Consider the following 13063-nt stretch of genomic DNA (forward strand, 5'->3'; position numbering starts at 1 on the left):
AGAGAGTTTTCTATTTCACATCACACGGGGAACTGCATGAAAAAATGAAACTGTTGCCAAATTACTGCTTATAGCAAAACTACAAAACATATTTTCCTAACCAGCTCACAGACAGGCTACACAAATCCCGACATGGGGAAGATCAGTGTCAGAAAACGTTTTGACGCTTTTATTTTCCATCAGGGCTGGGGAAGGGGCTCCACTACATCAGTATATGAAGTTACTGAGCATGACAACAGGAGGCGTGGAGGCCTAATTCATACTCCTATAACATGGTCCTCAAGCTAAGACACGTTTCACAATGGGTCAACCTTTTAAAAAAGATAAATTGGCAAAGTCGTTGCGAGAAGAAAAGTTGCCAATCAGCTGTCCTCTGGGGCTCTCTATTTTAAATAGACTAGTCTCAAAACAAGGCAACCAATGCATCTTGCAAAACCCTATTTTAGCAATAGCTGGAAAACATTAAGTTTGAAGAACGGGATGAGAAGAGGATCAAACTGGTGAAGGGTCTACATGAAGGGTCAATGACTTCTTTCACCGATCTGCAAAAAAAAGTATTTGACCTGAATAATTTTTTTTAAATAGGCATTTACAATGAAGTGCATTGGGAGGACAAGAACATATGTGGGTTTTTTTTAAAATTAGAAAACATACCGCTCGTCTATAGATCCTTCGCGTCTGTGTGGTGAATTACGTATAGTTATCTCCATCTTGTCCTTGTGTTCTTGAAGCTCTCCTTCCTCCAGTGAGTCCCGCTTAGAGTCCCTGTCATCCAACTGAGATGTATAAAAATAGGATGGTAATGCTGAACTGGTACATGTATTAACATTTTAGTTTTCACATCTTGTCTATGACACTTTTCTCATGTTCCAATTCATCTGTTCTTATGACATACTTTTCATTATCAATTCCCACTCATGTTCATTTTTACACTTCCATATATACTTTATTGCAATTTTCTCATCATATCTGGTTCATTAAACATCAGTGGACTTGAGATGTCATTATCATGAGTTACTGATCGTTTTGAGAATGGCAAGGCTTGTAAAGAATCTAAAAATGAAAAACAGTGGCATAGAGAAGTCACACAACTTAATCAATACACCTGATATCACGGGTTAGACAGGTTTCTTAGCAGCATCGATGACCACGCAAAGTTGTGGCTCTTTTGGCGTTCAATGTTGTGCAGCTCAATCACAGCGAGGTGTAAGAGCCGCTTCCAAATCGACAATGTAAACAATGAAAAGCACAGTAGCAGTTGCTGGAAAAAGGATTTGTTTCCCTACACCTATATTGCAAAGTACGACATTTCTTACAAGAAACCTACATTATGTGGGAGAAAAACCCCTTTATTGTCACCTCCTTAAAGATTTTCTTACGGCTGGCAAATTGAAAGGGACAATAAAAGGACTCCACTGTGGTACATACAATACACTCTAGCCAAAATTATTTTGAAATCAAGACATTTTTGACAGCTTAGGAACAAGTGTTCACCATCAACTTAAAGTTGTATATTTATAAATTTCCCATTCTTTCGTCACCCTAATAGACACATTTCTACCATTAACCTCAGGGGGTAGAATATGCAAAGCCCTGTGCGCCTGTGGAGTGCTTTCACTCAGAAAGCTGCAAGATACTTCCACAGTTTACGGTGTTGACTAACATCCAAAGTTCGGGGCAGCATTAAAACTCGCAGCTGTTGTATCTTGACATGCAATACGGTTTTTATTTAAACAAAAGGTTCGTGCACTGCTGGTTAAAAGGGTAACTGGCAGCAATTTCAAAAACTTCTCTGGGTTGGTGGAAAAACCAACTGGGTAGCAACCTAGTGAAGAGAAAGAACATACGTGGAGCGTAAGAGGAAAGTTCAGAAAAGCAATAACCACAATAGCATTGATAAATACAAAAAAAACAACAAAATTTACAAGTGGGGGGGGGGGGGGTGTGGGAGGGAGTTTGGAGGCTACAAGCAAAAGAAAAGCCAATCACAAGACATTGCTGATGTATCCTGTTCAGAAGTGTGAGGAAAGAGTTAGAAAAGACTCCCCAGATGAGGGTGCAGTATTCTACTCTTGGATTGATTTGGACGTTATTATAGAGCGATAAGAAATGCTGATGAGATCACAGGAGATGGCGAGAACCCGTGTCCTGGATGGCAATGTTTTGTAAGATTTCAGCTCACAGACCTGTGACGCTGAAATAAATGTTATTATAGTATTGAAGAAGTAGCTTTATTACCTTACAGAACTTTTAAAAACATTATTTAACAGCTATCTTTTCTAATTTTCCTTTCCCGTAAAAATGTATTTTTAAAGTCTTTTACTTATCTTGCTCCTTTTGCCTCTAGGTTGTTTTCCAGATGTAGATGTGCTTTTTAAAACATTGAGTTTTCCAGGCAATTGAAAGCCCAGACCTTTAAAATTGACATAGAATCGTAGAAAGTTAAGGCACAGAAGGAGGCCATTCGGCCCATCATGTCCGTGCTGGCTGAAAAAGAGCTCTCCAGCCTAATCCCACTTTCCAGCTCTTGGTCCGTAGCCCTGTAGGTTACGGCACTTCAGGTGCATATCCAAGTACTTTTTAAATGTGATGAGGGTTTCTGCCTCTACCACCCTTTCAGACAGTGAGTTCCAGACCCCCACCACCGTCTGGGGGTGAAAGAAGTTCTCAACTCCCCTCTAATCCTTCTACCAATTACTTTAAATCTATGCCCCCTGGTTATTGACCTCTGCTAAGGGAAATAGCTCCTTCCTATCCACTCTATCTAGGCCCCTCATAATTTTATACACCTCAATTAACATCACATCATAGATGTACCTTGGGTGCACTTTTACACGTGACAACATGGAAGAGGCTGTGAACAATTATTCTTGTTGGTAACCCAATACTGCTTAATGGCACCTAGACGAGTAAACATGTCCGTTACACTAGGAGAGTTAAAAACTGGTAGAAAGTATTGCCAGATAAGGCATTGTTTCCTTTTGCCAACCTGCCCTTTAATTATGTCGAACTAATAAAAGAAAATGGGATTGCACTGAAGAAATCGGCACCTTTTCAGTGGAGACACTGAATGAAATAAAAGGATGGTATAGATTTTAGGAACAAAGTTATCAGTACGAGCCATACACACTTAAATTAAACATATGACGATAGAGTATGCTGATTCTTATAATAGATTAATAAGGGGCTGAATATATTGCCAGAAAAATTCAAAAAATAACTAAGCAGAATCCTGCCTGGGCACCTCCACAATGAACCAAAAATAATATATATTTGATTTATTATAGGAAGAGGATACTGAAGTAGTGCTCCATGTAATTCAATAATAGGTATAGTTGCAGTCTGAAGTTTACCTTTTTAGTTTGCCTCAAGTTTCAGCATTCACAAATATTTAGCACAAGCTCACAATGAGGACTTCCTTTTAAGAGCTGCCTTCTCCAATTATTTTACACTAGCAGTACGTACTAAAATATGCTGCGAGATTAACATGAAAAGATTTCTGAACTGAATTAACCCGATTACCTCTTACTGTTAGGCTGCTCACAGATGCTCACCAGGACGTTAGTGATCTCCATGTTGGGAATTATAAAAAAAAACATGATTTGTTCTTGGGATGCGAGTGACGCAGGTAAGAGAATATTTATGTCCATTCCTAGTAGCCACAAAGACATTGAGTCAACCACGTTGACTGGAGTCATATGTAGGGCAGACCAGGTAAATATGGCTGGTTCCCTTCCCTGAAGGACATTAGTGCACCAGTTAGGTTTTTACGACTAGCCGGCAGCTTTCATGGTCATTTTCTGGTGGTAGTCCGTAAATGACCAGATTTATTGAATTTCAATTTCGCAACTTGCCATAATTGGATTTGAACTCACTGCTGCTGGTCCAGTCTCATAACCATTAGGCTGACACACCCATCAACTTCGAGGGAATGCCTGGGTTCTTAAAAATAGAGGACCCACATTCTACATTTTTCTTCTGATATCTTGTAGCAAAAGTGGGAATTCAGTGCGACAGAATGGAGCAAAATGGTGTTCAAAAATCATCAACTTTAAATGCTCTTCAGAGCTTTTTATGTATCAACTTAATACTTATTGCAAAGCTGAATATGTTATAGTAAAAAGATTGCAAGGCCACAATTCACTCATCTGCCTGGCTCAGAACATTCCTGCCGTTACCCACTTTCAGCGAACAGCTGCCATTGTTTAACCCAAGCCAGCATCAGAAATCTCACGCATCGATGGCAACAAATGCCTTCAATTAAGAAGGTGCTCAGTTGTTGTTTACACTAACTGAATATCACACTGTTATAAGTGCGCAACTACAAAAAAGTCAAAATGTCCATTTTATTTCTTTTTGCAATATATACAAGCAGTTTCAGGTAAAATGACCCGAGGCAGCAGAGAATGCAGTAAGTTATAGTTCCACCTGAGTTCAGGCAAGTCTTAGCAAGCTTTCTGAGCACCTCTACAGCACTGGTACATAGGCAGTCTGAGGATCACAACTTGCTGCGTTCTCCAATTCATTCAACTGTCAGTCAGTAAGGCTCAATCAGTTGACTCCTGATGTAGTGAAATCTTGCCCTGACAAACAAGATTTCATTATAATAATGGTCTACTCTAACAGCATTTTCATAGACGTTAGCATATACAAGTACTGCAGGATGGAGGGAAATAAAGCTTCATCAGCAGTGGAATCTGTTTCTTGTTTCTTTAATTCAGTGTTGTTCACTAACGGCAGCTACAATCCTGAGCAGTCTCTTGCTCGAGAGCCACTCCCAGGGACGCTCCAACATGCTGCACCAGAGTGAGGATTGCGGGTCTGCACCCATGAGTCCCCACACAGTGAGCTTCTGATTCCAAGCTCGTCAATCTCAGCAGCTGCCAAGTGGAGAAAAAGACAACTGTAGGACTGACCGCTCTGTTAAATTATTGGTCCTACAGTTCGATACAGCACCTTCACACGATCTAGGGATGGCACAATTTCCTAGCAGCTTCTCTTACTGGAAAGCAAAACGGGGAGAGAGAGAACGAGAACAGGGCTAAATCGCCACTCTGCCAACATCCGATAGTAGGTGGGCTATGAGTGAATGGAAATTGGGCACAAGTGGTTCTTAGGCTGAATTAGGAGTATCACCGGTTTAGCTGAATACTGAAAATAAAAGTTTTACAATAGTTATTAAAGTAAGCAATGCCACAAAAACACACCACAGAATGCGGACAGCATTACTACTTACGTTTTTTGGACGTTTCACGTCAACCTTTTCCTCCTGCTCTTTTCGTCGTTTCTTTTCCTGCAAAATTTCTTCAAGAGTTTTTACTTTCCAGTTATCCTTTTCATCTCCCATTGGTACAGACCACACTGAGCTAAAACAGAATCAGTTACAGGCTAGTCATTAGGTTAGAAGAGACACAATCGCTTTGTCTCAACCTTCTCATGCTGCACTTCAAAAAAAAAACTTCTTTAAAAAGTTATAAGCAGGCCACTTCCATTTGTTAAGGTGCAGTGCAGACACTTTCTTCCTTCTGATCTGCTACTGAACGGCATGCTAAAATTCTCAAAAACTCTTAACCCCCCCAAAAAATCTTACCCCATCCATATTACAGATGGCTCTTGCAAAAATAAATTTCAGGTCAAACTTATACCACTATATTAAACAATTACCAAATTCCACCTCCTGCTTATTGCTGGCACCACCAATTCAATCTGAAACTAGCTCTTCCTCCCATTAAATGAACGGTTGCCAGCGTCTGGGCCAGAGATTGAAAATGATTCATTAAAGACCAGTTGTTGGCTATTATTAGGTTGGATATTCGAGAAAATTCAGTTCAGAACCTCTTTCGCAAACTATACGATACACCTCAGCAGCAACACTCAAGTCATTCCTACTTTGACTTCTGACCCATAGGGTATTCAATACAAGTACAAAATAAAGTCAAATTGTGTTTGGGCCATGGATTTCAAACCAATTTATAAATATATACATTCAAAAAGTATTCCAGGGTGTTCATAAATATTTACTTTATTGCTAATAACTACCTTTGATCCTAGTCGAGTAACTGCTCAAGGTAATGTTAACCAGAAAATCATTTCAAAACAGCGACGCAATTTGAAGTGAGGCAGACAAAAATCAGACATACATTGAGACACATCGCTGCTATAATCAGCTTGTGCAGGTACATGTAAAAATAAAAAACTTCGTATCAACGTATTACTCGCTTCCCAAAAAGCTCCCTATACTTATTTCAAACATGTATAATTGCACTGATTCCAGCCTGTATCAGAGCTCTTGGATTAGACAATACTGATAGTGAATTGATTACTGCAGTACAGTGGAGTCCTTTTATTGTCACTTTCAATTTGCCAGCTAGAAAAAGTGACAATAAATGGGAACCGTCCTCCCATGGGAAATTATTCTCCTAATAAAAACATTCACAATGAAATACTCTTCAAAATCAATAGAAAATAAATAAGAATCACTTTTTGCAATAACTGCTACTGCCATTGTTCTACCATCTAGAAGGACCTGTAAACGCTTGCATCTGACTAGTTATGCTGTAAAACAGCAAAATTACTGCAAAAACTCATACAAATGCATATATTAGAAACTTAACATAACATACAGGTATATATTGGAATTAATTACATCCTTTTTACACTGTGTGATTGGTATGTCACTGCTCATTTGTCAATCTCATTCCCGACGAGCCTTGCCGCTTCAAAAGTCAATAAAATGTAATCAGAATTAATGCTTGGTTTGAAAAAAGCTCCCATTCAAGTGTCTTTCCTTGTCCCTTGATATGCAGTTAACCTGAAGTGACAAAAAAAAAATCACAATAAAGCCTACATGAACACGAACATTTGTGTGCAAAAATTAAAAAGTTGGCGGGAATTGACAATAAAAAAAATGGCAGCATTTTTAGACCAAAAATTAACTGGCGTCCATTCACGAGTTTCAAACAAAGTGTGTTATGATGAGAGAGGAAAACCGTGGACTCCACTGTACTTCCAACAACCCATCTACAGAGAATTTAAAGGAAAGCTGCATGTTAAAGGTTTCTAGCAGAGAACAAGATCTAAATCCAAACACTAAACTTCAATTTTACGCAGTACAGTAAACACAAGTGTAACTTTACCACTAGAAGGATGCTGAGAAAATGGATGTTGCTATAAATCTCATTGTAGTGACTGTTCAGACTTACAAATGAACTCTTGCTCCAAGAGAATTGCGAATGTTTTATACAGCACACTGAAAGCAAAAGGTATTAGAGTTATATAATTTCTATCCTTTACACTGTAATCAATACATCCTTTATTACATTATACACTAGGACAACTGCACTGAATTTTGCTTTCAAATGCTATACAGAAGTATCAGTGGAGTTCCTAGAACAAAACTGCATTTTGTAAACTAAAAAACTGCTATTTAAGTTAATACCAAACTGAAAAATGCTTATTTGGATGCAACATAGTATTTTGAGAATAATGAAGCATTACCCAAATTTGATTAGTAGAAACCAAGCGATTTCATTTTCAGATAATGGTATTCAAATTTCTCAAGAGTTGTCAATGCATTTACAGAATGTACCAAGTTTGAAATCATTCAAAGGGATGATTCCTTACTTAATAGTCCATCATTAGCAAATAATGTCATGGGAAAATCCGTTTCCGATATAACTTTAATCTTCATCACTTGCAATGTGCTATTTGCACATCGGAAACTAAGACTATTAAAGGAAACAGTTTAGTGACCTTTATGCCTACATGACTGCCTCAAAAGGATGTGGGTTGCATTTTATCATGTACAGTAAGTACTACACACAATCCTAGAACAGAGATTATTCATTTGTTGAGAATAAAATTAACTTTTGCAATGAGGCTTTGTTCCCAAACCATGCTCTGGGCACATTATTAGCCAGTAACAGTACATCTGGGCCTCACTAGAAAATGACACAAATCATAAATAAGTTTCAGAGTCTTAACTGTCAACAGGAGTTAAAACGTTCAATCTAATATTTGTACCTTAATAAATGGCAGTTATTCGAATACCAACTATAACAGCACTAGATCCAGTTCTCTGCTATAATCCTCTGACGCATGACATAGTACCATTTGGTACACTTGAAACCAAAGAAGTTTACAGTTAAATGAAGTAGTACTGATTTGTCAGTCATAGACTTTCAATATATGACTGAAGCATAGCTTCCTGAAGACTAGCAAGTAAAGGGACTACTTGAGCAAGAGGTCTGATTACCAGTCAAAGTTTGCTTATCTTAGCCAAGACAGTAAGGAAAAAGAAACCATGATTACTGCTCCTGATCACTACTGAGTGACCTTTGCTGAAAAGTGCATGTATGAGGGTACCAGGTCCAAACAGGTTTGGACTCAGTTGTGATGCCCTTCATGATCAAATAACCTACCAACACTCCCTGTCCAGGTTCCCACATGAAGAATGGATACTTGGGCAAGATACTAGAGAACTGCTAGCACCTATGGACCTGTACCCCATCAAGATCAGCACCTTCAGGAGAGGAGGGGAGACAAATGGAAAAAAAAATGAACATACAACTTTGTGCAGTGAAGTCGTCTCATGACACTTTTTAACATTGATCATTCATGACTACATTACAACAGGTCAGTGATTGCATTCTCTGGGGCTGAGGCAGCAGGATTCAAAATGAAACCTGGATTCAATACCAACCGGGATCTTTTCTCGAGTTGCCTCAGGTTGATTTGACTAGGGCCAGCTCTCCTTTTGCAATCCAGAGATTGCCTCTGAATGAAAGCTGATCAAAACAAACTCTCTTAATGGGGGAGCTGAAAAATTGGAGGAAAAAAAAGTCATGCATCCTTTCAAACTAATGAAGGGTCTTGTTCATTTTCAAATAATTGGGTCAGTTTAGCGAAAATATTTTGTGCTTTAGCAAAAATATAATTATTCTTTTGGGCACAGGTTTCCTGAACACACGAGAGAGCGCGCACACAATCAGTGACAGGTTCCCCTCAGGAAGGCAAGTCAATGATTCAGATGTGGCGTCTCAAATGTCACCAACTAAAAGAAATAAAAAGCTGGTCGTGTGCCTCAGCAGGCGGTTACTGATCTGGCTCCTCATGGCCGGGCTCGGGTGGAGCCGGGCCGACCCTCCCCGCAGCCCCCAGTGCTTCAGGCCCTGGGTTCGGTGAGTTAAAATCGGATAAGGGAAAGTGGCGCCAGCCTCGCATTATTGAACAAACAGGGCTCGGGGCCTCCGAATGAAGTGCCACAGTTCGCCAGCTCCCCCACCTTGCCCCCTGCTCCCAGCACGGTCCCCTCCGCTCCCTCCCCCCACCTGGTTTCTCACCTACCTCCCACTCGTTCGCTCTCCCTCCCTCTCCCCGACAAACCCCAGGCTCCGCCTGCTCTCCCTCTCCCCTCACCACAATCCCTCCCCCATCCCTCTAGGCTCCCCCCCATCTCTCGCTCTCTCCCCGCCACCCCCCCCCCCGTCTCTCGCTCTCTCCCCCCGTCTCTCGCTCTCTCTCTCCCCCCGTCTCTCGCTCTCTCTCTCCCCCGTCTCTCGCTCTCTCTCTCCCCCCGTCTCTCGCTCTCTCTCTCCCCCCGTCTCTCGCTCTCTCTCTCCCCCGTCTCTCGCTCTCTCTCTCCCCCGTCTCTCGCTCTCTCTCTCCCCCGTCTCTCGCTCTCTCTCTCCCCCGTCTCTCGCTCTCTCTCCCCCGTCTCTCGCTCTCTCTCTCCCCCGTCTCTCGCTCTCTCTCTCCCCCGTCTCTCGCTCTCTCTCTCCCCCGTCTCTCGCTCTCTCTCTCCCCCGTCTCTCGCTCTCTCTCCCCCGTCTCTCGCTCTCTCTCTCCCCCGTCTCTCGCTCTCTCTCTCCCCCGTCTCTCGCTCTCTCTCTCCCCCGTCTCTCGCTCTCTCTCCCCCCGTCTCTCGCTCTCTCTCCCCCCCGTCTCTCGCTCTCTCCCCCCGTCTCTCGCTCTCTCTCCCCCGTCTCTCGCTCTCTCTCCCCCGTCTCTCGCTCTCTCTCCCCCGTCTCTCGCTCTCTCCCCCCCGTCTCTCGCGCTCTCTCTCCCCCCCCGTCTCTCGCGCTCTCTCTCTCCCCCCCGTCTCTCGCTCTCTCCCCCGTCTCTCTCTCTCTCTCTCCCCGTCTCTCGCTCCCTCTCTCCCCGTCTCTCGCTCTCTCCCCCCGTCTCTCGCTCTCTCTCCCCGTCTCTCGCTCTCTCTCTCCCCGTCTCTCGCTCTCTCTCCCCCGTCTCTCGCTCTCTCTCCCCCGTCTCTCGCTCTCTCTCCCCCGTCTCTCGCTCTCTCTCCCCCCGTCTCTCACTCTCTCTCTCCTCCCCGTCTCTCGCGCTCTCTCTCTCCCCCCCGTCTCTCGCTCTCTCCCCCGTCTCTCGCTCTCTCTCTCCCCGTCTCTCGCTCCCTCTCTCCCCGTCTCTCGCTCCCTCTCTCCCCGTCTCTCGCTCTCTCCCCCGTCTCTCGCTCTCTCCCCCCGTCTCTCGCTCTCTCTCCCCGTCTCTCGCTCTCTCCCCCGTCTCTCGCTCTCTCTCTCCCCGTCTCTCGCTCCCTCTCTCCCCGTCTCTCGCTCTCTCTCCCCATCTCTCGCTCTCTACCCCCCGTCTCTCGTTCTCTCTACCCCCGTCTCTCGCTCTCTCTCTCTCCCCCCGTCTCTCGCTCTCTCTCTCTCCCCCGGCTATCGCTCTCTCGCTCCCCCCGGCTCTCGCTCTCTCGCTCCCCCCCGGATCTCGCTCTCTCGCTCCCCCCGGCTCTCGCTCTCTCACTGCCCCCGGCTCTTGCTCTCTCCCCCCCCCCAGCGCCGTCTCTCGCTCGCTCTCACACCCGTCTCTCGCACTCTCCCGCCTCTCGCTCGCTCCCAACTCTCGCTCGCTCTCTCTCACCCTCTCTCCCCCCTCTCGCTCGCTCTCCCCCCTCTCGCTCTCTCTCCCCCCTCGCTCGCTCTCTCTCCCCCCTCGCTCGCTCTCTCTCCCCCCTCGCTCGCTCTCTTCCCCCCCTCGCTCGCTCTCTCCCCCCCCTCGCTCGCTCTCTCCCCCCCCCCTCGCTCGCTCTCTCCCCCCCCTCGCTCGCTCTCTCCCCCCCTCGCTCGCTCTCTCTCCCCCTCGCTCGCTCTCTCCCCCCCCCTCGCTCGCTCTCTCTCCCCCCCTCGCTCGCTCTCTCTCCCCCCCTCGCTCGCTCTCTCTCCCCACCTCGCTCGCTCTCGCTCCCCCCTCGCTCGCTCTCTCCCCCCCCGCTCGCTCTCTCTACCCCCCTCGCTCGCTCTCTCCCCCCCGCTCGCTCTCTCTACCCCCCCTCGCTCGCTCTCTCTACCCCCCCTCGCTCGCTCTCTACCCCCCCTCGCTCGCTCGCTCTCCCCCCCTCGCTCGCTCTCTCTCCCCCCCTCGCTCGCTCTCTCTCCCCCCCTCGCTCTCTCTCTCTCCCCCCCTCGCTCTCTCTCCCCCCCTCGCTCTCTCTCCCCCCCGTCGCTCCCTCTCTCCCCCCTCGCTCGCTCCCTCTCTCCCCCCTCGCTCGCTCCCTCTCTCCCCCCTCGCTCGCTCCCTCTCTCCCCCCTCGCTCGCTCCCTCTCTCCCCCCTCGCTCGCTCCCTCTCTCCCCCCTCGCTCGCTCCCTCTCTCCCCCCTCGCTCGCTCCCTCTCCCCCCTCGTTCGCTCCCTCGCTCCCCCCCTCGCTCGCTCCCTCGCTCCCCCCTCGCTCGCTCCCTCGCTCCCCCCTCGCTCGCTCCCTCGCTCCCCCCTCGCTCGCTCCCTCGCTCCCCCCTCGCTCGCTCCCTCGCTCCCCCCTCGCTCGCTCCCTCGCTCCCCCCTCGCTCGCTCCCTCGCTCCCCCCTCGCTCGCTCGCTCCCCCCTCGCTCGCTCCCTCTCCCCCCTCGCTCGCTCCCTCTCTCCCCCCTCGCTCGCTCCCTCTCTCCCCCCTCGCTCGCTCCCTCTCTCCCCCTCGCTCGCTCCCTCTCCCCCCTCGCTCGCTCCCTCGCTCCCCCCTCGCTCGCTCCCTCGCTCCCCCCTCGCTCGCTCCCTCGCTCCCCCCTCGCTCGCTCCCTCGCTCCCCCCTCGCTCGCTCCCTCGCTCCCCCCTCGCTCGCTCCCCCCTCGCTCGCTCCCTCGCTCCCCCCTCGCTCGCTCCCTCGCTCCCCCCTCGCTCGCTCCCTCGCTCCCCCCTCGCTCGCTCGCTCGCTCCCCCCTCGCTCGCTCCCCCCTCGCTCGCTCCCTCGCTCCCCCCTCGCTCGCTCCCCCCTCGCTCGCTCCCTCGCTCCCCCCTCGCTCGCTCCCTCGCTCCCCCCCTCGCTCGCTCCCTCGCTCCCCCCTCGCTCGCTCCCTCGCTCCCCCCTCGCTCGCTCCCCTCGCTCCCCCCTCGCTCGCTCGCTCCCCTCGCTCCCTCGCTCCCCCCTCGCTCGCTCCCTCGCTCCCTCGCTCCCCCCTCGCTCGCTCCCCCCTCGCTCGCTCCCCCCTCGCTCGCTCCCCCCTCGCTCGCTCCCCCTCGCTCCCTCCTCGCTCGCCCCCTCGCTCGCTCCCCCCCTCCCTCGCTCGCTCCCCCCGCTCCCCCCTCGCTCGCTCCCCCGCTCCCCCCTCGCTCGCTCCCCCGCTCCCCCCCTCGCTCGCTCCCCCGCTCCCCCCTCGCTCGCTCCCCCGCTCCCCCCTCGCTCGCTCCCCCGCTCCCCCCTCGCTCGCTCCCCCGCTCCCCCCTCGCTCGCTCCCCCGCTCCCCCCTCGCTCGCTCCCCCCCTCGCTCGCTCCCCCCGCTCCCCCCCTCGCTCGCTCCCCCGCTCCCCCCTCGCTCGCTCCCCCCTCGCTCGCTCCCCCGCTCCCCCCTCGCTCGCTCCCCCCCTCGCTCGCTCCCCCGCTCCCCCCTCGCTCGCTCCCCCCGCTCCCCCCCTCGCTCGCTCCCCCCGCTCCCCCCTCGCTCGCTTCCCCCGCTCCCCCCGCTCGCTCGCTCCCCCCGCTCCCCCGCTCGCTCGCTCCCCCGCTCCCCCCCTCGCTCGCTCCCCCCGCTCCCCTCCCTCGCTCGCTTCGCTCCCCCCGCTCCCCTCGCTCGCTTCGCTCCCCCCGCTCCCCTCGCTCGCTCGCT

At 49.1% G+C, this 13063-nt stretch overlaps 1 protein-coding gene across 18 annotated transcripts in view; it reads right to left on the reverse strand.

Annotated features, from left to right (window-relative positions):
• Positions 1-9243, reverse strand: part of cdk11b (cyclin dependent kinase 11B) — a 50004-nt gene extending 40761 nt beyond the window's left edge. For 2 of the 18 annotated variants that reach the window (XM_085967473.1, XM_085967472.1), the window contains exons 1-3: positions 8421-9243; positions 5237-5366; positions 655-776 (exon numbers count right to left, since the gene is read on the reverse strand). In XM_085967473.1, the coding sequence (XP_085823599.1) occupies positions 655-776; positions 5237-5366; positions 8421-8614 (446 nt within the window). In that variant the 5' untranslated portion in view covers positions 8615-9243. Of the gene's footprint in view, positions 1-654; positions 777-5236; positions 5367-6480; positions 6534-6623; positions 6812-7202; positions 7250-8022; positions 8390-8420 lie in introns of those variants that run through there. The other 16 variants (XM_085967477.1, XM_085967476.1, XM_085967484.1 and 13 more) reach the window with 15 other exon arrangements.
• Positions 9244-13063: the final 3820 nt, after the last annotated feature.

The sequence above is a fragment of the Somniosus microcephalus genome, chromosome 25 (genome assembly GCF_052327205.1).
Source record: "Somniosus microcephalus isolate GS21.2 chromosome 25, FLI_Smic_1.0, whole genome shotgun sequence".
Taxonomy (NCBI): Eukaryota; Metazoa; Chordata; class Chondrichthyes; order Squaliformes; family Somniosidae; genus Somniosus; species Somniosus microcephalus.